Genomic DNA, 23249 nt, shown 5'->3' with positions numbered 1-23249 from the left:
ATTTATCACACTTAAATGGCTTTTCACCAGAATGTATCATTTTGTGCAATTTCATGCTTCTACTGTATATACAAGAAAAACTACATTCATTACACCTAAATGGCTTTTGATGAAAATGTACCCTTTTGTGTATTCTCAGGCCACCGGCACTTTTATATGCACATTTACATTTATCACACTTGAATAACTTTTCAGCAAAATGAATAGCTTTGTGTACTTTCACATCATTAGACCGATTTGCTGAGTAATTACATTCATCACATTTGTATTTTTTTTCATTAGAATGAGTCATTTTGTGTAATTTTTCGCTAGCGCGATGTTTGAATGACAAATTACATTCATCACACTTGAATGGATTTTCAACGGAATGAGTAGCTTTATGTGTTTTCAAGCCATTTGATCTTTTGCATGAGAAGTTACATTCAAAACACTTAAATGGCTTTTCGCAAGAATGTCCCATTTCTACTAAGTCATTACATTTGAAACACTTTACTGAATTAGACAGTTTCTTCATTGCTTCTTTATGACATGCTTTGTGAAGCTTCAGTACGTGAAATGATTCAAAAAAATCATAACAAAAACAACATACAAAATTTTCGTTATAAAAATTAGTCTTTTTTAATTTTATAACAGCCACCAATTCACCATTTGAGTCATTATCTTGACTACGTATACATATTTCAGTGCGACGAATGTTGCCAAAGTTAGCAAAATCTTTTACGGGTCCCTCAACTTCTTTTTTAATGTTATTTTCGTCAATCTGAATACCATCATTGATCACTTCTGATATATCCCACGAAGATCTGAGACTGACAAAGTCGGTCGCTGTAGTTTTTTCAGTAATAAACTAAAAAATAAAAATGTTTATTAAAACGTTTATCTCTTAGGGCTCAAACGCACGACAGTGCAGCTTGCATGCATGCACTGGTCTTACTTGTTTTCAAATGCATTCGATTGGAATCAAATAAGACCTGCGTCGATGTAAGTAAATTGCAGTGTCGTGTCTGAGCCCTTTTACCATGTCTGCTGTACAAGATACTAACGACCGACCTGATAAATGAGCAATCGTCGAATGTGTAGCTGCGTACTTTAGTTACATATAATTAATTTTTTTTATTCAACGAGTAATTCACAAGATTTAAGAATGTACCATTCTAATTATTGAACATACATAATTTTAAAAAACACATCTGAGAAAATTACAACCAATAGAAAAAATCTTTTTTTGAAAAAAGTAATACATTCCGGCAGGGAATCGAACCCTGCATATTGTTAAAATCCACGATGTCGTTTAGTAATTGAAGTATTATGTAGTTATCTACTTTAATTTAATTATCAAAAACCGATTGCCAAAGTAGCTTGATTTGGGAGAGCGCTGATAAGTAGGTATTAAAAAAAAGGCCAATAGTTAAAATTTGTCGCAATTTGTATGTCACCTTGTAGCATAGAGGTAATGCACGGACGGGGCGTATACCCAGGAGATGCAGGGTTCGTGCCAGGGTGTCTTACTTTTTCCAAAAAGATTTTTTTCTATTGGTTATAATATATTTTCTTAGAAGTGTTTTTCCAAATTATGTACAAGTTATATATAAAGCGCCTAGTTTCAAAAACCCCTAAAATGTTTTTGAAAATTTTTGAGTTAGATATGTATTTATATGGATATTTTTGTCTTCTATATTATGGCCAAAGATTGAACTTTATAAAACGCTAAAAACCGTTTATACGTATGATCAAAAATTAGGGTAAATTTCAAAACCCGCTAAAATGGGTGAGTGTGCTTTTCAAATACCCCTAAAATGAAAAGCCAAAATACTCTTTAGAATATAACGAATTAAAAAATAAATACATAGAGTTCACAGATTTAATAGATTTAATGATTTTTTCTCATTTTTTCAAAACTACCTAAAATAGTTTTTCTCATTTTTTTCAGAACTACCTAAAATTGTTTTAGGGGATTTTGAAACTAGGCGCTTCAATATTTACATAGTAGATATGAAATTAAAAAACACAATTCGAAATTAATTTAATAAGCTATAACTACCTGTTTATCTGGTTTACATTCTGTATAAGAACAGCCGGGTTGAGGATCTTCGTAATTGATTGATCTTATTGGAATTTCGGCTTTGATCTCATCTCGCTCAGATTTTGTTTTGACCAAGTCTGTTGTGGGGGTCTGAAAAATATATATATTAATTGTAAATAATGTAGGTATTCTAAAGAAAGAATCTTTAGACTGGCAGAAGTATAAAAAACTAAGGGATGCCTGCTAATTAGTAACAGATTAACATCAGTAGATATTTATGTTCTAAAAGAAATGACCAACAATAGGTTCAGGTTCATAAAACATGATGGGGAGTCTACAAGTGGTAGAGGCCCCAAAATAAAACCTTAAACCATCGGAGTGGAGTATTTTATATGGTACCTACCACTGCAGAAAAGTTTGTGGTACGCTGTTAAGATCCGACATAGATGCTACACATTAAACTTTAACAGTGAAACATAGGTATCTGTTTTCATTGAACTAAGACTACAATATTCAGAAAGTAGTTGTCTAGAAAATATCTAAAAATATGCCATTAGATCATATATAGTTTTAGATATTACATAGATAGAAGAATATTGTTTATCCTTATGGTTTGGTTTAGGTTAAAATTTTCCAACATTATTTCAATTTCAATTTATTTATTTATTTTAAACATATTATGGACATTGCAGATTATAAGTTTAAGACGTTCACAACTTGACATTTAGAAACAAAGAAATATAAAAGAGTATTACATAAAAAAAGAGATAGATCAGTATAGAGATATATAGTAAGTTATTAAACAGTAGAAATGTGTAAATGCAAAAAATATAAATTAGATAGGTACAAGGAAGTTTCACCGGATGAGTTAAGCAGACCTTTTTTTTAGAATTTATAAAACAACGTCCACCTATACTCATCCTCACGTAGGTGGAATATATCAACACCCGAAGCAATTTCGTTGAACATAGTTATCGCCCTCCCAATTGGCATTACCAGTGGCAGGTTGGTTCTGCACCTTGGGAGAATAAACTATAGATGCTCTCTATTTCTAAGATAGTTATCAGGGACACACAGGTCAACACTGCTCAGAATGGCAGAGTTCTCATTTATACCTCATATAAGTTACCTAAATAATATGTTTTCTTCATTCAGCACGCCTAAACTATTTTGGTTTAGTGGTGTATGCAGGATTTAATTGATTAAAAAAAAACTAACCAACACTATCAGCAAATTGCTGTCAAAGTTTAATGAAAACAAATACGTAAGACTAACAAAGTTTAGTGTGCATTATTTATATCGGATCTTAACAGCCTACCTCTAATCTTCGCCACTGGTACCTATATATTATTAATACAACTGAGCCTACCTGACTGAATGGCTTCCATTCAGAATACGAGCATCCGGGTTGAATGGTATCATTGTGACCGAATGGTTGAATTTCGTCTTCAGTAATCTCTTCTTTAATGCCAACTGGTTGAGGATCGGTCTCAGATTTTATATGAGTGAGGAATAAAGCAGAGTTCTGAAACAATACCACAATGCATTAAATTATTATTATTATTACGACATATACTAAATTATTTCCTGTGGTATGGAAGTATGGACGCTAAACCAAGAGATATCATGGATAGTTGAAGTTTTCGAGATGTTGCTGTCTGGCCTCCTTAAAATGCCTTGGATTGACCACGTGAAAAAGGTTTAAGTTCTCAATCGAATGAAAAAGGACCGAGAAGCTCTGCGTGGTGTCAAAACCAGGAAACTACAGTACCTTGACCACATTTTGAGAGGACAAAAGAATAGTAATCCCCAAATTGTGATTCAAGGAAAGATCAATGGTTAGCGTAGCAGAGGATGACGCCACATTTCGTGGCTTAAGACGGTACTTCGTGAAACGGTAAATAATTTTCAACTATAGGTGCGACGAAATTTTGGACTCGCTGGCAATTGGAGAGCGAACGTAGAGTTGTGAACACGTCAATTTGTTTCGTGATGGCAAAGGGGGTATTAATTCTTAAATCGTGTGAAAATGACGAAAAATGTTACCCATTTACTTTAAAATGAAAACATGTCAATGAATATATTATTATCATTGTTACTAATAGAACTATAAACAGTACATTAAATGGACGCATGTTGCATTTATATGACAAATTATATTTCGTTCGGCATGCGTCGTTTGCACCCGTGACCCGCAATAGCCACGATCTTTTTAGACTATGCCTCAACTGAGGTATAGCCTTAAGTAAATTATGTCGATATTACCACCAACAATACAAATGCATTGTTTTTAATCATTTTAGTAGAACAATTGAAAATAAACAATTAGTGTTATGAAAAGCTAACCTCAAAAGCGCTACCGCAATCGTCTGCGTTCTCTTGCTTTATATAACTAAGCGGCTCTGGCCTATTTGGTTGATTAACCGGTACCTCGAACCAACTCTGTCTTCCTGCATCATGACCAAAGTCTTCTGGTTCACCTTCAGCATCCATTTCGCTTATTTACACCTAAAATATATCAGGTAACGGCTTGACAGATACCAAATTCTGACAGAAGTGACAGTGGATTTTAACTATATTTAACAGTATTGCCACTATTACATTATACACAAATTCTTAACCAAAAAAAATACAATATACAAATTCTGTGTCAGATTCATAGTCAATGTTTTCCATTGTGTCCCGGGACTAGACAGCTTAGCCCATTTGTACATTCACAAGACGTTTACAAAAATTCTCTCAAACCGTCTGTAAAATGTACTAGATGAGAACCAAAAAAGTAATGATTGGCAGACAAGGGTTTGCGATGTATTAGAGTTTATTAAAAGCCTTAAATGGAGATGGGCTGGACACAATAGCTCCAAGAAGAGACAATCGTTGGACAAATCTAGCCATACAAAACGTCCGCAAGGTAGACCTAGAGGCCGCTCGATACTATTAGTACATTATAACAATTTATTATTAGAATAATTCTGATGATGTAGAAATTATTCTTTGCCTTAAAATTTTTATTATAGTGGCAATACTCTCCTTATTATCGCTACTGTCACGGCTGTTCCGTTACAACAGTGTTGCCATGTCTACTGAAATTTCAGTATATCTACTGATATTTTTTTCCAATATACTGAATTTTTGATTTTTTTTCGAAATTCAAGAAATCTACTGATATTTGTGTTTCTCCATAATTGTAAGTTTACTGATGATTATTTTAATAATAAACTTGAAATGATTTACGCACGATCTTTTTTAATGTGTTACACTTCTAAATTGAAGAAGAAAGCATTGTAACTCTACCCAAGAGCGCCATTTTACCCATTAATATCATCATTGTTTACAATTAATTAATATGATTAGTTATTTTTATTCTTATTAGTCTTAAATTATATCTAATATACTACATTTTCGATATTTTATGAAATCTACTGAATTTTTTGTCAAAATCTACTGAAATTTTAAATTTTGACTTGGCAACACTGCGATACAATAATCTGTCAAGCCGATACCTAATACATATTAGGTTTAAATAACCGAAATGGATGCCAAACGTGAACCAGTAGACTTCGAACATGATGCAGAGAGACAACGCTGGTTCGAGATACCTGTTAATCATCAAAACAGCCCGGAGCCCCTTCGTTATATTATAAAACAAGAAGATGATAATACCGGTAGCGATTTTGAGGTTAGTTTTTCTAAACACATATTGTTTATTTTAAATTGTTTTACTGCATTAACACAAATGATTTAACAACAATGCTCTGACAATGATTTACTAATGATTCTGACACAAAAATTTCGACGATACATTGCCGACTCAAGTAGAAAGCCGATACATTCACAACGACTGTTCCTACTTCTTCCGTCCCTCCCGTTTTTGTCGATGGATGACCTGACATTGTTCTATAGAGTGCTCACACTGACGCATCTGTCGTGTTCACACAGGGAATGGTTTGATTTAGATAGATGAGTTACATGATAAATAATACACTAACTAGCCTTAACACACCTTCCACAAAAATGTAATGTATAGATCAATGCTAGATATTTTTTGGAAATCGATATTACCACCGGTTTTTGTGTGAAGGACTAGTCTGACTTTGACAGCTGATGAATAACAGGAATGTATATTATTTATAAATAACACTGATAGTTATATTTGATTTGAGATTTTTTTATAATTCAATATGAAATGAAAAGGAGCGACTCAATATGTCAAGCAATCTAGGATCTGATTTTCACAGCTGAAAAGTGGACCACTCGTTGCTTGTGTAAAAAATTATGCTCAGGATTTATTAATCTAAAGATGGCAGTGGACGATACCATCGTCATTAAACAAATAGTGTTGGCTTGCGTCATTAAACATTGCATTATAAAATTTATTTAATATTCATCAGTTGGGTATTGAACTAGCATTTATAAGACACTACATACGTAGTTTCAGTTAGTTCGCTATGTTTGTCTGCACATGCGTGAATTCAAAACTTTAAAAAATAATACTTACCTATGCTATTTGGAAGGTGTAGGTACTCAATGATTTTGTTCATTTATGTATCTTATGGAGTAGGTACCTATTGTATCAGTAGTATCAGAGTAATCAAAAGTTCGGAAGCTTCTGAATTTTCATGCGACAGTTGGATTTCTTGCAGTAGTCGCAGTAGAGCGATAGTGGCGAACCTGCCGATAAAAAATGAACTACACCGCGCAGAAACTCATTTTGAGGTTTACCGATTTTCACTAGGTACCTGTCAAATAGTACCTACTACAAAATGACAACATCGCGTCTCGCTTAGATACTCTTGAAGAATGAGGTTGACCTGGCGGTTACCACTTTTATGAGTAAACAGTTAAGTAATTATCGCGATAGTATAAAATACACACTATTGCTGCAAGTAAATCCATGCGCGTGTACAGGCATGTTATGTAGTCTCAGGTCCTACGGATTATTACATGTATTTTATAAATCCATGTCGGTTCCATAGATGAAGTATATAACCTTACTGCGCCTTTAAAGCTTAAGTTATTATTGGTAGACTGTCTGCCACAATCGCCACCGACCGTGAAAATTCAGGTTACATGTAAGTTGTACGCATGCAGTTCATCGTGGGACACTTATTCGTGCGCAGCAGTACGTGAAGCATGAGTCCGTATAACATTTTATCAAATGACAAGTTCTTCGTTGAACATTTCACCGTGGAATACATTTGTACGTATCTTACAGAATGCGGCGATAGTTTGCAAATAGTACTGTTCCAATTAGATTAACCCTAACCTAGCAAAGACATCTCATCGCTGTAGATTGGTTTGTCGAATAGACCAAATGCGAAATGTTCAGGAGACGAAAAACAAATTTTATTATCCTATATTTAAATACATGAAAGTATATAAATTGTTGTCTTTACAGCATATTAATGCTGTTTTCACTACAAAGCAATTTAAAGAAATGGGTGGTTCTGGTCCATTTAGTTACAAAAAATCATTCTGCATTAAAAGGTCGATTTCGACAAAAACGGATATTCTACAAACCAATCCTATAGATCTCATAAAATTCACCACATGTTGTAGCATACGTACAAATATACAACACGGTGTAATGTTCACCGAAGAACTCGTCATTTGTTTAAATGTTCCACGAACTCATGTTTCACGTACTGTGACGCACGAATAAGTGTCCTGCGGTGAACTGTTTACGTATAAATTTCCGGATACGAAAAATTCACATTTGAGTCGTTTCCAGGAGTCATGACCTCATTGGAACAATTCCTATTCTGTTAGTATTCCATAGTAATAATAATATAATGCATTATGTATTGTTTCAGAACTGTGCTTCATTCCTCACTCATATTAAATCTGAGACCAATTCTCAACCAGTTGGCGTTAAAGAAGAGATTACTGAAGACGAAATTCAACCATTCAGTCACGATGGTAATATTCAAACTGGATCCTCGTATTCTGAATCGAGGACAGTCGTTCGGGTAGGCTCAGCTCTATTATAATGTATCATATAAAATACTACAGTCCGATGCACAAAGGTTTTATTGTGGCCTCTACCACTTGTAGACTCCATCAAATTTTATACTGCTCCTCCTGTTCATAAACCTGAACCTATTGCTACTCATTTGTTTTAGAACGGCATTATCTACTGAGGCACCGCCATCTTTAGATTAATACTTTGGACGCGGATGACGCACCCGGCGCGTAATGACCAGGCGGCCGATCGATGTAATTAACATGCATTTTAAAGGGGGCAATTAAAAAATTATTACCTACTCAGCAGCGAATGAGTAAATAAAGCCTGAGCATAACTTTTTGCACAAGCAACGAGTGGTCCACCGCCATACTATTTATTGATAACGTACTTGCAAGCAGAGTTTGGTATTCTATAATGTCTGTAGAGTATAAATAAGTTATTAGTTATTATCGTTTAGAATCAACTGTCACATTGACAAACGTCCTAGTGTATTATGATATTATAACACTTACACAGAAGAATTTACTTACGTTGATTGTCACTTCCAATTATTAATAACACATAACCACTAAATCAGATGAACTCCAAGGATCTCCAAGATACGTTAAAATAATCTGAAATTAAGAATACTCCGACAAGTGAACACGACAGACGCGTCAGTATGAGCACTCTATAGACAATGACAGGTCATCCATAGACAACAGGAGGAGCAAAAAGTAGGACCAGTCGTGTAATGTATCGGCTTCCTTCTCTTCAGTGGGCAATGACTGAGGTTAATCTGTTACTAGAAGCAGCATCCCTTAGTTATTTTAACTTCTGTCAGTATATAGCTTATTATTTTAGATTAGCTACATTATTTACAATAAATATATATATTTTTCAGACTCCCGCAACAGACTTGGTCAAAATAAAATCTGAGCGAGATGAGATCACAGACGAGATATCAATGAGATCAATCAATTACGAAGACCTCAAACGCAGCTCCAATACAGAATGTAAACCAGATAAACAGGTAGCTATTTTGGTACATATTTAATTATTTATTTGAAATTGTCTAAAGTCACGTTTATACTCTATTTAATTTGTATATATCCTTTCTTGAAACAGAAGGCTATCTCATCCAATGTCAATAATTTGTGCCTATGTGTATCATCATACCTACCAAGGAATTAACCAAACCAATTACGTATGTACTGAAAGTTTTATCTCATTTATAAGTTTTTCTTTCATTACCTACTTCTCCCTTTCATGCATTTATACCGAGATTAATCAGTCTTTCAATCCATTGAATTAGGTATCAACTACCTACGAGAAAAAATATCAGATTTTAAAAAGATTGCTGCGTGAAGTTTGTAGTAATTGTTGTTTAGTTTTGGACACCCAAAATGCGTCTTCAATGACGAGTTATAATGTAAATATTCATTCATCACCGTTATTTTAAATGTCACTAATAATTAATATGTCAAACATGGTCATGGAAAGTTGCTTCAGGAGTACTCTGCACAACATTGACGAGTATACGTCCGCTTATAAAAACATAGCAAGCGAACGAGGGAACAGAAACTCCTAATAGGCTAAACCTTGCTTACATTAATATTACGTAATTCTTTCAGACTCCTGCGACAGACATTGTCAATATAAAATCTGATACTAAATTTATGCCAGTTGGAATCAAAGACGAGATTCCATGGACCTCAGTCAATTACAAAGAACCTCAACCCAGCTGCTCTTTTGCAGAATGTAGATCTGATAAACAGGTAGTTATACATTGGTTTATTGTAAATAATGTACAATCAAATTCATTCAATATTTAATATATATACTTACCCTTAAGAATATAAGCTAAACGTCATTTCGAAAGAGAACTTTACGATTGGATGAGTTTAGTACCTATCACATAATATATAATCTATTTCTCAAGTTTTTTTTTTTACTAATATTATTTTAATTTTATTAAATATATCCCACCTGTGTAAAGTTCTACTTTAAACACTTAATACATATTTGCTTCGATATGTCAGTTTAAACTGTGGAATTCATTTAATTATTTTCAATCTGACTAATCACCGAGTACTGAAGTATTGTTCCACAAAATCAATTAGGTTAAATAACAACCACACCTTTGTCTCGTACTATGAATTACATAAAGGCACATTGGATAGTGGGTAATTTAAATAAAGGGTAATAAGTATATGTAGTCATCTTCTTATCGTGCAATTCTCTAGCAGATGTCAACCACCATCTGGGCGATTTTTGCTTTATCATCTGCTACCCAGGAAAGATAGGTAGAGTTGCATTCGTACCAAACACGGAGATTCTTTCGCCACGAAATACGGCGTTGTCCTCTGCTACACTTACCGTTGAGATTTCTGTGAATGACATGTTGGGGAAATGATGAACCTTTGTCATCGGTTTGATACAGCGCAAGTCTTTTTCCGTTCGATCGAAGACGTCAACTTTTGCCAACCAGTCAGTTAAAGTAATAGATTTAAAAACAAAATTGCACAAATAGTCTTATTCAACATTGTGTGCAGTAAATAAAATCTTTTCTGAAACAGTTGAAAACAAATTATGTTTTCAATACCGACGCTTTCAACCACAACTGCCCCTTGGATTAGCCATCTATGTGCGCCGCACATATTATTAGATATAGAAGTGCGTTCCCTAATTTCTAGTTACCTACCCTTATTATTATGGTTGAAAGTAAATTGTATGTAAAACATTTCACTGTGGCACAGTTCGCCGTGAGCTTTATATCGGAAAGAGATGAGCGTATACTATACGGTCTCCAATTTTATTAGATTCAATATGAACATTAATTTAATGTTCATACCTGATTTTCACAAAATTCATGAATTATTAAAGAATGAAAACCTAACCTAACAATAATCCAGAATATCGGGTATTTTTTTAAATTTGTTTGCTGCTGGCTTCCTGTAAAGTGTAAAGGACAAGAACCGTATATTATTTAAACATGAATTTTATGTCAGTATATTTCCTATTCATCATTACACGCTGAAGTGTGACACGGCGAACTGCATACGTACATGTTTCTGGACACGTATTATTTTATAAGGTATCACTTATTTAGTATTATCTCTGGTTTATTTTTAGGTCATTACTGCAAGTACAGTAACTGTCAAAGTTGGGAGTCTCAGATCACCTTGGGATATATCAGAAGTGGGTAATGATAACATTCGAATTGAAGAAAAAGACATTAAGAGAGAATTTCAGAAAATCGACGAAGATTTTACTAACACAACCCAATATAACAACTCTAATCCCGGCTTGGTAGCTGTTATCAAGTTAAAAAACACGTATTTCTATGAGAACAATTTTGTTTGCAGTGTTTGTTTCAATTTATTTGCATCCTTAGATCTTTTAAAGTTTCATAAAAAAATTCACAATAAAGCAATGAAGAAAGAAACAACTTGTAAATTAAAGCCATTTAAATGTGACGAGTGTAATTACTCATGTATATATCCTGGTAAACTGAGATTACACACGATGACTCATTCTGGTGAAAAACCATTTAAGTGTGACCAATGCAAGTTTTCATGCAAAAGATCTAATGACATGAAAACGCACAAAATGATCCATTTAGGTGAAAAACATTTTAAATGCGATGAATGTAATTACTCTTGCAACAGATCTACTTACCTGAAATTACATAAAATAGCTCATTCTGGTCAAAATCCATTTAAGTGTAGCGAATGTGATTTTTCTTGTTTACGTCGTAGTAGTTTGAAACTACATTTAATGACACATTCTGGTGAAAAGCCATTTAAATGTGATGAATGTGACTACTCATGTAAACGGTCCAATAGCATGAAATTACATAAAATGAACCATTCTGGTGAAAAGCCATATAAATGTGATGTATGCAATTACTCATGCAATCGTTCTACTAACTTCAGAAGACACAAAGTGATCCATTCTGGGAGATACAATTGAAAGATTTGAAATATTAAGTAATCAGTATTTTTTATTGTTCAGATTTTGATACGCCATCTAACATATCTAGTTAATTTTAAATCACAATGTTTGTACTCTATATATTTCGAATGCAGATAAAAGTTTACATGTTGTTTATTACGTATTGTTTATTTATTCCCCATTGTATTGCCAATACATAATATAACTTGCTTTTCCCTCCACCACCCGCCACGTCTCCACACCCGTTATGCATGCGTATACCGTGGCGTAACGAACGATAGGCGCTGTTCAAATTTGTGCCGAAAGTGTCCCAGGAGCAACTTCTCAAGACCTTGGTTGGCGTGCACTAAAGTGTGCGTGATCCCTACTTTCATATAATTTATTACGGTCAATTCTCGATGAGAAAAGACTTTTTCGCTCGCCGTATAATGCCGCAAACTTTTTAAAAGCTGAGAAATTTTCCCTCGTAGATACCAAGTCGCAATGGCCGACCGGTCCAACTGAGGGTCGGACCGACTTGAGAAGCTCTTCCCTTTCAACCGACATATGGGAACACTCCCAGAGGATGTGATCGGCATCCTGCGATTCGCCACATAAGCAAGTCGGAGATTTTATTAGGCCAAGCTGACAGAGCTTGGAGGCAAAACCACCGTGTCCGGTTAAGAACTGAGAAGTCCAATGGTCTGGAGTCAATCTCCATGCGCCACTTTATATTAGGAAAAAACAAATGCGTTTGTCTGGCCTTGGAAGAAGTGATCCATCGCACCTGCCACGCACGCAGCGCCCTGTCATACGCCACGTAGGTACAATAAGTTTTCGAGCGCACCGGCTCATGGATCCAAGTCCTAAAGGCGGCGATCTAAAGATACCGCCCCCAGACCTCCGAGCAAGGCGGTCGTGGCACCACGGACTTGGATATGCAGGTCTAACGGTCTAACCAGCAAGGACAGGCAACGCCTCGGTAGAAGTCGTCTTATAAGCCTTAGTGAGGGCAAGTAATGCTGAGCGTTGACCGCTGAGAAGAGTTTACCGGATGGACAATAACTTACACCTATGATACCACATGCACGCGGCATATCCGGCGATACTGATAACGATTGCATCGTAAGCTATTTTAAGAGGTCTGAACTTAAGACCCCAATTATTCCCAGTAAGCCAAGAGACCCGATGGTAAGCTGCTTTGGATTTAGCCACCGATGTTTTGGCGTGGTGCAGAAATGATTATTTGTCATCCAGTAAAATGCCTAGATATGTAACCTTATCTTTGACTTTAACTAAAGTACTACCAATACGGATGGTGGGCGACCTTGAAGTGAGGTTGGTTGCTCCCTTGAGAAGGATGGATTCTGTTTTATGCGGAGCAAAAGTGAGTTTTGTTAGTAAAACCCCAGGTCATAATGGTTTCCAAAGCCTCGTTAGCAGCTAGCTCAAGACCATTGCGGCTGTTCGCACTCACAAGAAGAAGCGCGTCATCCGCATAGGCAATAATACTGCAGTCGTTTGGAAGCGAGATCAACAGAAGGTCATCAAAAAGGATATTCCATAGAGGGGGTCCAAGAACTGATCCCTGGGGACACCCCATTGTGGATTTCCAGATATTATTGTATTTCCGGTATCATATAATATAGGTCTGTCGCTGAAATAATTTTGGATTAGTACATATGCGTCTCTCGGAACACGTTTTAATCGAATAACTCACAAACTCGAGTATACATATCGGTCATCATGTTTAAAAACATGTGACCTCACGACTCAACTACGTGCTGTTATAATATTGTTAGACCACGTGAAATCCCGTTTTATAAAATATTCTTAATTACCACTTGGTAAACGATAAATCTCTTTTTATTTTGAGCCCATTTTCAAACGAAAGATTGCGACTAAATTGAAGTACATCTCATTACCCTGGGCTAGTTGAATCAAATCTCTAACGCCACGATACTTGTATAGCCAAGGAAACCTTCTATGTACCTACCTTCCTATAATAATAATTTTGAACGCTTGATAAAAGCTATACATTTTGATGGCTTGTTTAATTACTAGGACACATTGATATACTACTAGATGAGGAGTTCCCATACAAGTGTCATTTTAAAAATGTACCACAAAAGAAGATATTACGAATATCGTTTTATTATATTTCCTTGTAGGTATAATGCGTTAAGACCATTAACATAGATTCCCGAATTTCACCCGTATTTCCCTGGCTGTAAAATTAAATTTGCGTTCTTGGAATAGTGATCCTAAGGGTTTGCAACCCAAAGCTTGCAATCTACCAAAAACTCATGTCTGAGCGGACAGAGCAACATGACAGAGCGCTGACTATTAGTTAGAGCACCTAAGATGCAAGCTAGATTGGGCTTACTCATAATTATTGCCAGGTCGTTTTCGAGACAAAAATTAAGTGAGCTTATATCGAGTTAAGTCCGCTGATATTAAAACAGTAAGTTTTAAAACTGGCCGAGTCGCTGAAAATCGGGCGTCATTTTAAGAAGCATATGATTCATTCAGTAGTCTATCAATGCTAGGACATAAATGAAAAAGTTACCAAATAACAACAGGAATAGAGGTGTGGACTAAACGAGTAGAAACATGACAATGACATTAAAGATGATAAAGTGGCGAGTGAGGCGAACGACCGAGCGGCAAATTAGTTGTCTCCCGTCTACTGGAACTCTTCACCGTCCCCTAGCGTGTCTGACGGCAATAGCGTCAGGCTGTCTCTCAGCAGCTGCATGATCAGCGTAGAGTCTTTGTATGAGTCTTCGTTTAAGGTGTCTGGATCCGCGATCGCATCATCAAACGCCTGCACAACACAACATCCATTATAATCCTACATCTCCCAAACATATTTAAAACCTCATTGTTAATGACGTGATCCATTCAAGAAGACTTGATAGCACGTACGCTTATAATGCCATATCTAGAAAGCATCATAAACCTCGTAAAATAATTAAAACACCTCACATTTATTAAATAAATGGGTTTATAAAATATAATATTTAATGCAAGTATATAAAAAGAATTTTTTCTGTAGGTACATTAATATTTTTATTTATTTAATATTATAACAACTATTTTTTTTCCATGTATCAAAACAGTGGCTTCTTGAGCGATTAACTTTAAACACGATAGATGTCAGTAGCGAAGGGTAGGGGTGGGCAATTAAGATCTGCCAAAAATAATGAACATTAGTTTTTGTTAGTCATACGTATTTTTTTTATTAAACAAAGTCTACATTTTACAGAAGGTGTTGTTTAATTTTTAAAATCAATTAAATGTTAATTAATTACGTTAAAATTACAAAAATTAAGTTAAGTTAATAATAACATATTCATCACAATAAATTAATGAATCAAAACTTCAATAAAAGACTAAAATAGTAAAATATACAATCTTTTCTATTCAATTCTTCCATTTACTGTACGAAAACATTTTCTTGCCTACGTGTAAAACTGTGTACTAATATGTTCCGCCCATTTTTAACCGCTCTTTCATTATAAGTTCCTCCCATTTAGTAAACAACAGCGCCTGGAAGCGTAGCCAAGAAGATGTTTTCGTACAGTAACATAACATAAAACATAACTCCTTCAGCCAGTTGTGTCAGTTCAACTATTAATTGTAAATGTTTTACATAGGATAGGATACTAATTGGATTATTAAAAGTCGATGAACGCTAAAGAAACACCTAGCGCGCAACGACCAGGTGGATATTCGATATGATTAACATGCTATTTAAATGTGGTAATTAAAAAGTAATTACCTAGTCAGCAGTCAGTCAATGTGTTCATATTGGGATATTTTTGTTTGCAAACAAGTGTCACATATAAATGATTTTCGAACACAGCGTAATTTATAGAAATCAATGCTATTCGGGTAAATATTTTCTGTAACAGCTAACGGCTAACTGTAGTACGGCGAACTGCATACGTACAAAAACATGTAACCATATATATTGAAATATTCATAATTGGGAGGGCGACAACTATGTTCAACGAAATTGCTTCGGTTGTTGATATATTCCACTTACGTGAGAATGAGTTTAGGTGGACGTTGTTTTATAAATTCTTAAAATAACCTGCCTAACTCATCCGGTGTACTTCATTGTACCTATCTAATTTATCTACTCATCTATCTCTTTTTTTATGTAATACTGTTATATTTATATAATATCTTTGTTTCTAAATGTCATATTGTGAACGTCTTCAACTTATAATTTGTAATCTCCACAATATGTTAAAAAAATAAATAAATTGAAATTGAAAATTTAATCCGCTTTTATATATTATGAGTCAACATATGTTTTTTCAAACAAATAAATCGTATACATGAGTAACTGCATAATTTACACTTAAATGGCTTTTCACCAGAATGAATCATTTTGTGTGTTCTCAAGTCGCTGAACCGTACACATGAGTAATTACATGTATCACATTTGAATGGTTTTTCACCAGAATGAGTCATTGTATGTGTTTTCATGTCAGTAGATCGTTTGCATGAGTAATTACAAGTTTTACATTTAATTGGCTTTTCACCAGAATGAATCATTTTGTGTATTTTCATGTAAGTGGGCCGTAGGCACGAGTAATCACATTCGTCACATTTGAATGGCTTTTCACCAGAGTGAATTAACTTATGTGATTTCATGTTACCAGCTTGACCACAAGAAAAATCACATTTATCGCATTTAAATGGCTTTTCGCCAGAATGATTCATCATGTGCAGTTTCAGATGAAAAGACTGTCGACAAGAGAAATTACATTCATTACATTTAAACGGCTTTTCACCTGAATGAGTCATTTTATGTATTTTCATATCCGTAGACCGTATACTCGAGTAATCGCATGTATCACACTTGAATGGCTTTTCCCCAGAATGAATCATTGTATGTAATTTCATGTGACTCGACTGTAAACACGAGTAATCACAATAGTCACATTTAAAGGGCTTTTCATCTGAGTGAGACATTTTGTGTATCTTCAAATGAGTAGACCGTATACATGAGTAACTACATTTATCACACTTGAATGGCTTTTCGCCAGAGTGAGTCATTTTGTGTGATTTCAAATTGCTAGATTGTACGCATGCAAAATTACACTTATCGCATTTATATTTTTTTTCACCAGAATGAATCATTTTATGTGAATTCAGGTTGCCAGAAACTAAGCATGTGAATTCGCATTCATCACATTTAAATGGCTTTTCACCGGAATGAGTCATTTTGTGTAATCTCATGCGACTAGCATGTTGACATGAAAAGGTACATTTGTCACATTTGATTGGTTTTTGACCACAATTAGATGCATTGTGTGATTTCAAACTGTCATAGCGGATACATTGCTTTACACTTTTATCAGTAAATGTTGTTGGTTTATTGGGATATTTTTTGTGACAATTTAATAAATCTAATGATGCAAAAAAATTATAACAAATACTACACACAAAATTTTCTGAATGAAAATAAGCTTTTTCTAATTTTATAACCGCAACTAATAATTCGGATTGTCTTTCATTTGAGTTTTTAAGTTCTTTCTTAATGTTTTGTTCATTGATCTGTATGTCATCGGAAGACAATTGTTCTTCTGTTATCGGCCTCGATGATTTGCGATTTGTATCTCTGCCCGCTACAATACTATCTGCGATAACCTAAACAAAACAAACAATAAATCATTAGCCAATAATTATAATAATAATATCAAATATTGAGTGAAGATTATTAATTTTATGACATTCATAATTCTATGACAGATTTAATTAGATTGTCTTTTCATATTTTGTCTATTACGTCTGTTCTTATTTTAAATTCATGAAAATTCAGTGACAGCACACTCAATTGCGTGGCGTGATGACTTCAGTCTTGGGAATTTAGGCGCCGGCCAGTCGGCAGCCTGCGCGTATAGTGAAATAACACGTAACATTTTTAGGCATTGTCGACTTAAGTAGAAAGCCGATACATTCACAACGACTGGTTCTACTTTTTTCGCTCCTCCCGTTGTTGTCTATGGATTACCTGTCATTGTTCTATATAGTGCTCATACTGACGCGTCTATCGTGTTCACACAGGGAATGGTTTTCTTTGACTAGATAAGTTACATGATAAATAATACACTAGCATTAACACACCTTCTACAAAATGTAATGCATAGATCAATGTTACATATTTTTTGAAAATCGATATTACCACCGGTTTTTGTATGTAGGACTAGTCTGACTTTGACAGCTGATGAATAACAGGATTGTATATTATTTATATTTTATTATTATATTTGATTTAGAGAATTTTTTATAATTCAATTTGAAAATTTCAATATATCAAGCAATCTGGGATCTGATTATGACAACTGAAAAGTGGACCACAAGTTGCTTGTGCTAAAATTTATGCTCAGGCTTTATTTATCTAAATATGGCGGTGCTTATAGCGCATTTCAGTTTACGCGAGCCTTCCATACAAACGGGCTTCCCGATACAAACCGGTTTGCGCAGGTATGCTTGTGGTAAAGCACGAGCGTCTAGCCGGTCCTTTACCAGAAGACAATTATTACTAAAAATATTTCACATAAAACGTAAAACTACGAAACACCCTGTGTGATGTACTTCGGTCTGGTTTTGGGTGGTCCATATATATATTAAGTGTTTCCAAATAAAGTTTAATAATAATTAATACCTTTATTTAAAATACAAAAAACAACTAAGTACACAATGTGTGAAGCACTTCAAAACTGTAGCAACTACTGGTTAATTTTATCGTATTTAGTTAGGAAGCACATTGCTTTAATTGGCAAAAAAACATTAACGTTAATCCAGTGGTTACGGGTTCGAGATCTCAAAAAGATCGAGAGTCAACAGATTTTTTTAGTAATTCATTTTATCTGAGGTGTTTGTGAATATGTATCTTCAATGAAGATGGAAAAAATATGATATAAATAATAATGGGTCGTTTAACCAAAAGATTATACTATATAATGTAAATAAATCTAGGGTTATGCTGAATTTAACTTAGATCTCTTTAGCAAAAATTTTAGATTTGGAATATTTTTTCCTAATTATTCATAATTCATAATAGGTACCTAAAAATGTCAGTCGAGTTCTTTTTGTTTACATACTACCAATATTAACGATAAATTATGTAACGGTCGAAAACGAGCATAATAGAGTATGATACTGGAAATTATGGCATTTTAATGGGAAATAACAGAAAACTAGACGTATTGACGATTCGAGGTGTTGATAATAGACAATGACACTCCTTTGTGATCGTTTTCGTAGTAACAGATTTAATTTGATACTAATTTACATAAAAACACATTTAAATAGTAAATATTATAGAGGTTATGTAATTCATTTTTTAATTATACTCAGCCCAAAAACAACAAAATGTAAACTACATTTTAAGATTGGCTACCTATTAACAAAGGCTGGCAACTATTTTTTTTTCAGGTACTTGCCTGAAGAAAATCGCTCATATTAGTGAGCGCGTTTCCAAGGAGAAAGCGAATCTTGTGTAAAAGGTGCCAATTTCAAATAAAAGCATACTGGATATGCTTGCGGAGTGTCTGGGACTCACTATTGTACACGGTCAAAACCAAATGCCGCCTATTCGACGCTTGCATTCTGACGGTGCTGCTTTATGATAACGAATCATGGCATCTTACGAAGACTCGACCGTATAGGTACTAAGCTTCGAAAACAGATGTTTGCGATGGTATGACTTTAGCAGTAACCTAGATAAGAGAATGCACCAAGCTACATCTCATCACGCTGAGAGTTAAGAGGCGACCTTGGACCTGGCTCGGCCACGTGCTGTGGATGCCAGTTGAAAACCTGGATTGCCTATTCTTCAAGCCGACCGGATTCCAGCGTCCTGAAAGGCCGCTAAATACTATCTATAGAGTGTATACGGTGGAGCTATGGGATGCTAGTTTAAGCTGATGCTAGGCTCTCCAATGATGCTAGTTCTCCAATATGTAAGTAGTATTTAAAATAAATAAAATTATTTCTTTATCTACCTGGTTTCCTGGGCAGTACTCCGAATATGAGCAACTAGGTTGTGGATCATCAAGGCTGAGTGGGCTTATTGTATCATCCACAAACTCTTCCTTGATTTGCTGAGAATCAGTCTCTGATTTTATATTATTTAGGTCCGATCTAAGGTTCTAAAAAAATACAAAAGTATGAATACATAAAACCGATGACAAACGTAGCTGAATACTTGCGTATTTTTTGGCACATGACAAAGTATAGATAGAGTTCTACAAACTTATCTAAAGAACGTTCAAATATGGAACTAGACTGCGAAATCTTTAACGTGAGACCTGGCGGCGGCGCTCGTGTTGTATCTTGTCAATGGTTTTTGTATTTCAAAGTATTGCAAGATGATTGTAAGTACTGAAACACGAGAGGAGGAGGTGTAGTTCTCCAAGCCGCCGCTTATCACCGTAAAGATTTCGCACTGTACAAACTACTATATGGACGCCATTTTGAAAAAGTCGTTCGAATGTCGGATTCTGTCCTGTTGCGAGTCTTGATTGGTTAGTTTTCGACAGTGGCTTCTCCGTCAATTCTTTAGATAAGTTTGTAGGTCTGAACTATAAGCCAGGTCGCGTCTTGCCAAAGATATCAAAGCAGAGGCAATTCTAGTGCGCACATCTATGTAGCTTTTGGCAAGCGTATTTCAATATCACTATTACAAATTACAACTCCAAACCATACTTATAGGAACTCAGCAGTAGTATCAAATTGTATTAGCGCATCTATTCAATACACAAGGCTGCTAGCGGCGGCAGTATCATATTTACGTATTGAGGTATTATAATAATTGTGACAATAAGTTAGCCGTATAAACTGTCAAAACTGTCTATCTCGCTCTAATAGTTAACACAGGCAAGAAGGTGCTGTTAAAACATTACAATTTTCGACAGTTGAAACGGTAAATCTATTGTAACAATTAACTGCTTCAATACATAAATATGATATATTACCCTTGATAGCCGCTGATAGCAGCCTTGGATAAAAGCACACTAAGGTCACCTCACCATTCAAGAGGTTAACCGATTTTCACTACCTACCACCTGTCAAATAGTACTTTAAAATGACAACATCGCGTCTCGCTTACTCTTGAAGAATGAGATTGGCGAGACGGCAGCACTTTGACGTGTAAACAATTATTATCGCGATAATTTAAAAAACACACTGATTGCTACAAGTAAATCCATGCGAGTGTACAAGTTTTAAGATCTAACCTGAAAAGGGGATCTGCCTACGTCAGTATTCTCCAGTTTTACATAACTATGTGCTTCTGGGCTGTTGGAATCAACTATTGGTACATCAAACCAATAGTTATGCCCTTCTGTATCAGTGTCCAATTCAGCTGGTTCACGTTTTACGTCCATTTTAGATATTTTTATCCGTAGACGTGTGAGAGGTTATGACATGACGTAACGTAGTGTCCATAGACTAATATACTTTGTGGTGTCATCCACCATAGACTATGTACTTTAATGGGCAGTATTGCAACTAGTCAAATTTCCTTAATGTATACCACCTAATGAGGTTGAATTATTGATTCTCAATGCTCACGGAGTCGCCCTTACAGCTGAAAATCGTACATTACACACTTTCAATTTGGGCAAACTGCATCATAACCTCAATGGCTGAAAATCACTCAATATTATCAAACGATAGGTACCTTATTTTCTGTATAAGTGCCATTATATAATTACTAATACCTACAGCAACCAATGAATGTTTTGAGGAAGGTCATTGCCTAATATAATATCATTTATTGCGAAGGCATAGCAATTTATATGACTTTAGCGAAAGGCCTATCCTATATCACAATTATTTTATGGTAAATCAATGTCTAGCAAGTCATAATATTGCATCGTCGGGTCATTAATTAGTTTATTTATAAATTATTAGTAGGTAACCTACCTAATGTTCGGCGATACAAACTACCAGGGCGGGTATGTTAGAACTTGCGAGTCGTATGGTCGAAAACCGTGTGGTATGACAAGTTAGTATCGCCCGTTTCATACCGTATACGATAACACCTATTTTTGAAGCCACTCGCTACGGACTATTTTAACTCGCGAGTGACTAGTTGGCAACATCGCCAAAACCGAGAAAATCGGTGTCTATGGTACAAGATGAAACGTCAAAAATGAAATGTCAAACGAAATCATTATTTTTGTTGGTTATGTTTGTGTATAATTCCTACAATATTCGATTGATTTAGTATAATATGATATAGATATATGTACGTAGAATATAACCTTACATAAATGCGAAACCATATAATATTATTACACTGTAAAACAAGATTTAACAAAATAAACACAGTGTCTTCAATAACATTTATTTTTATGTAGGTATTTATTCATTACAAACCATTATAAAACATTAACATAATTAATTGAACTCAAGATAACAGAGTATTAAGTAACATTGTGAATAGGTAATATAATAATTCGGCATCTTTATTGTTTATAAATTGGTAATGCCGCGTTCTTTCCGTCAGCGAACTCATTCATTTTGACGTTTTGATTTTCAAGGTCACTGTCACATACGAAACGAAATATCAAAATAAACATGGAAATCGGGTAATATGTACATGAATTCACGTCCTTCGTCGTGCAAAAGTAGCAAAAGAATGGAGAGGTTTCAATTAAGTGATCTTAATTGAAATGAGGTAGGTGAGGTTATGTCCGTCTCAACATTATACCTACCTACGACTTTTTAATTCTCCATGGATATAATATTATAAACGTAATAATGTGTCAAAATATAACATACATCTTCTATGTCTTTGATTAATTTTAATCTATACAACCATATTCATTTTTTCGCATTGTAAACTCTTCACGCTTGTAGGTAGGTAGTAACATTAAACTTAAGATACCTACCTAATAAACCTATATGGCGTGAGAATTTGTAAAATATATCTCACAAGCTCTTTGTTTAATCGAAAATTACGTATAAATAGTGCATCACTGAGTGAAAAAGCATTTTGACATAAGTTAACATAATTATTTGATCTGTTTCGCGGATGATTACGTGATCCTAAAAGTGCCGCAAAAGTAACTATTTATGGGATTGACATATTTTACAATAATTGGGTGAACGATACAAATCTATAGCAATGCTTTGGCGAAATATAAAATAATAATATGTAGGTAATTATTCTCGCGAGCCCAATACAATGATAAAATATTATCTTTTCGCAGCCTAACCTTTCACTTTTATTTGACAGTTGAAAACTAAACTGCGTTATCGGCGCGAGACATCAGTGCGCAAGCTCACATACTCAACTCGTATGGGGGACTATGG

The 23249-nt window shown here is 34.8% G+C and overlaps 3 protein-coding genes across 6 annotated transcripts; 1 reads left to right on the top strand and 2 right to left on the bottom strand.

Annotated features, from left to right (window-relative positions):
- Window positions 1–2023: 2023 nt before the first annotated feature.
- Window positions 2024–4562, bottom strand: LOC147076395 (uncharacterized). Its single transcript, XM_085940459.1, has 3 exons — window positions 4370–4562; window positions 3393–3548; window positions 2024–2173 (listed from the first exon to the last, which is right to left on the bottom strand). The coding sequence occupies exons 1-3, from the start codon at window positions 4514–4516 to the stop codon at window positions 2024–2026; spliced, it is 453 nt and encodes a 150-aa protein (XP_085796585.1). The 5' UTR covers window positions 4517–4562.
- Window positions 4563–5489: 927 nt separating this feature from the next.
- Window positions 5490–12082, top strand: LOC147076394 (uncharacterized). 3 transcript variants are annotated; one of them, XM_085940255.1, is made up of 6 exons: window positions 5490–5702; window positions 7837–7992; window positions 8872–9000; window positions 9096–9174; window positions 9602–9745; window positions 11103–12082. In XM_085940255.1, the coding sequence occupies exons 1-4, from the start codon at window positions 5556–5558 to the stop codon at window positions 9159–9161; spliced, it is 498 nt and encodes a 165-aa protein (XP_085796381.1). In that variant the 5' UTR covers window positions 5490–5555; the 3' UTR covers window positions 9162–9174; window positions 9602–9745; window positions 11103–12082. The 3 variants fall into 3 exon arrangements, with proteins under 3 accessions (XP_085796381.1, XP_085796382.1, XP_085796383.1); XM_085940256.1 differs by having other exon boundaries at window positions 7837–7942; window positions 11103–12079; XM_085940257.1 differs by lacking the exon at window positions 9096–9174 and having other exon boundaries at window positions 7837–7942; window positions 11103–12079.
- Window positions 11958–21379, bottom strand: LOC147076393 (uncharacterized). Of its 2 annotated transcripts, XM_085940259.1 has the most exons (3): window positions 21164–21379; window positions 19931–20077; window positions 11958–14730 (listed from the first exon to the last, which is right to left on the bottom strand). In XM_085940259.1, exons 1-3 carry the CDS (start codon window positions 21311–21313, stop codon window positions 14590–14592), a joined length of 438 nt encoding a protein of 145 aa, XP_085796385.1. In that variant the 5' UTR covers window positions 21314–21379; the 3' UTR covers window positions 11958–14589. The 2 variants fall into 2 exon arrangements, 1 of the variants encoding a protein (XP_085796385.1); XR_015069293.1 differs by lacking the exons at window positions 11958–14730; window positions 21164–21379 and adding an exon at window positions 17433–17570 and having other exon boundaries at window positions 19931–20068.
- Between the last annotated feature and the right edge of the window lie 1870 nt (window positions 21380–23249).

Source organism: Rhyacophila brunnea, unplaced genomic scaffold (assembly GCF_057557595.1).
Source record: "Rhyacophila brunnea isolate RB1 unplaced genomic scaffold, BYU_Rbru_1.0 scaffold_13, whole genome shotgun sequence".
NCBI lineage: Eukaryota > Metazoa > Arthropoda > Insecta > Trichoptera > Rhyacophilidae > Rhyacophila > Rhyacophila brunnea.
The sequence above is the reverse complement of the archived record's forward strand: the minus strand, read 5'-3'. Positions and strand labels throughout refer to the sequence as shown.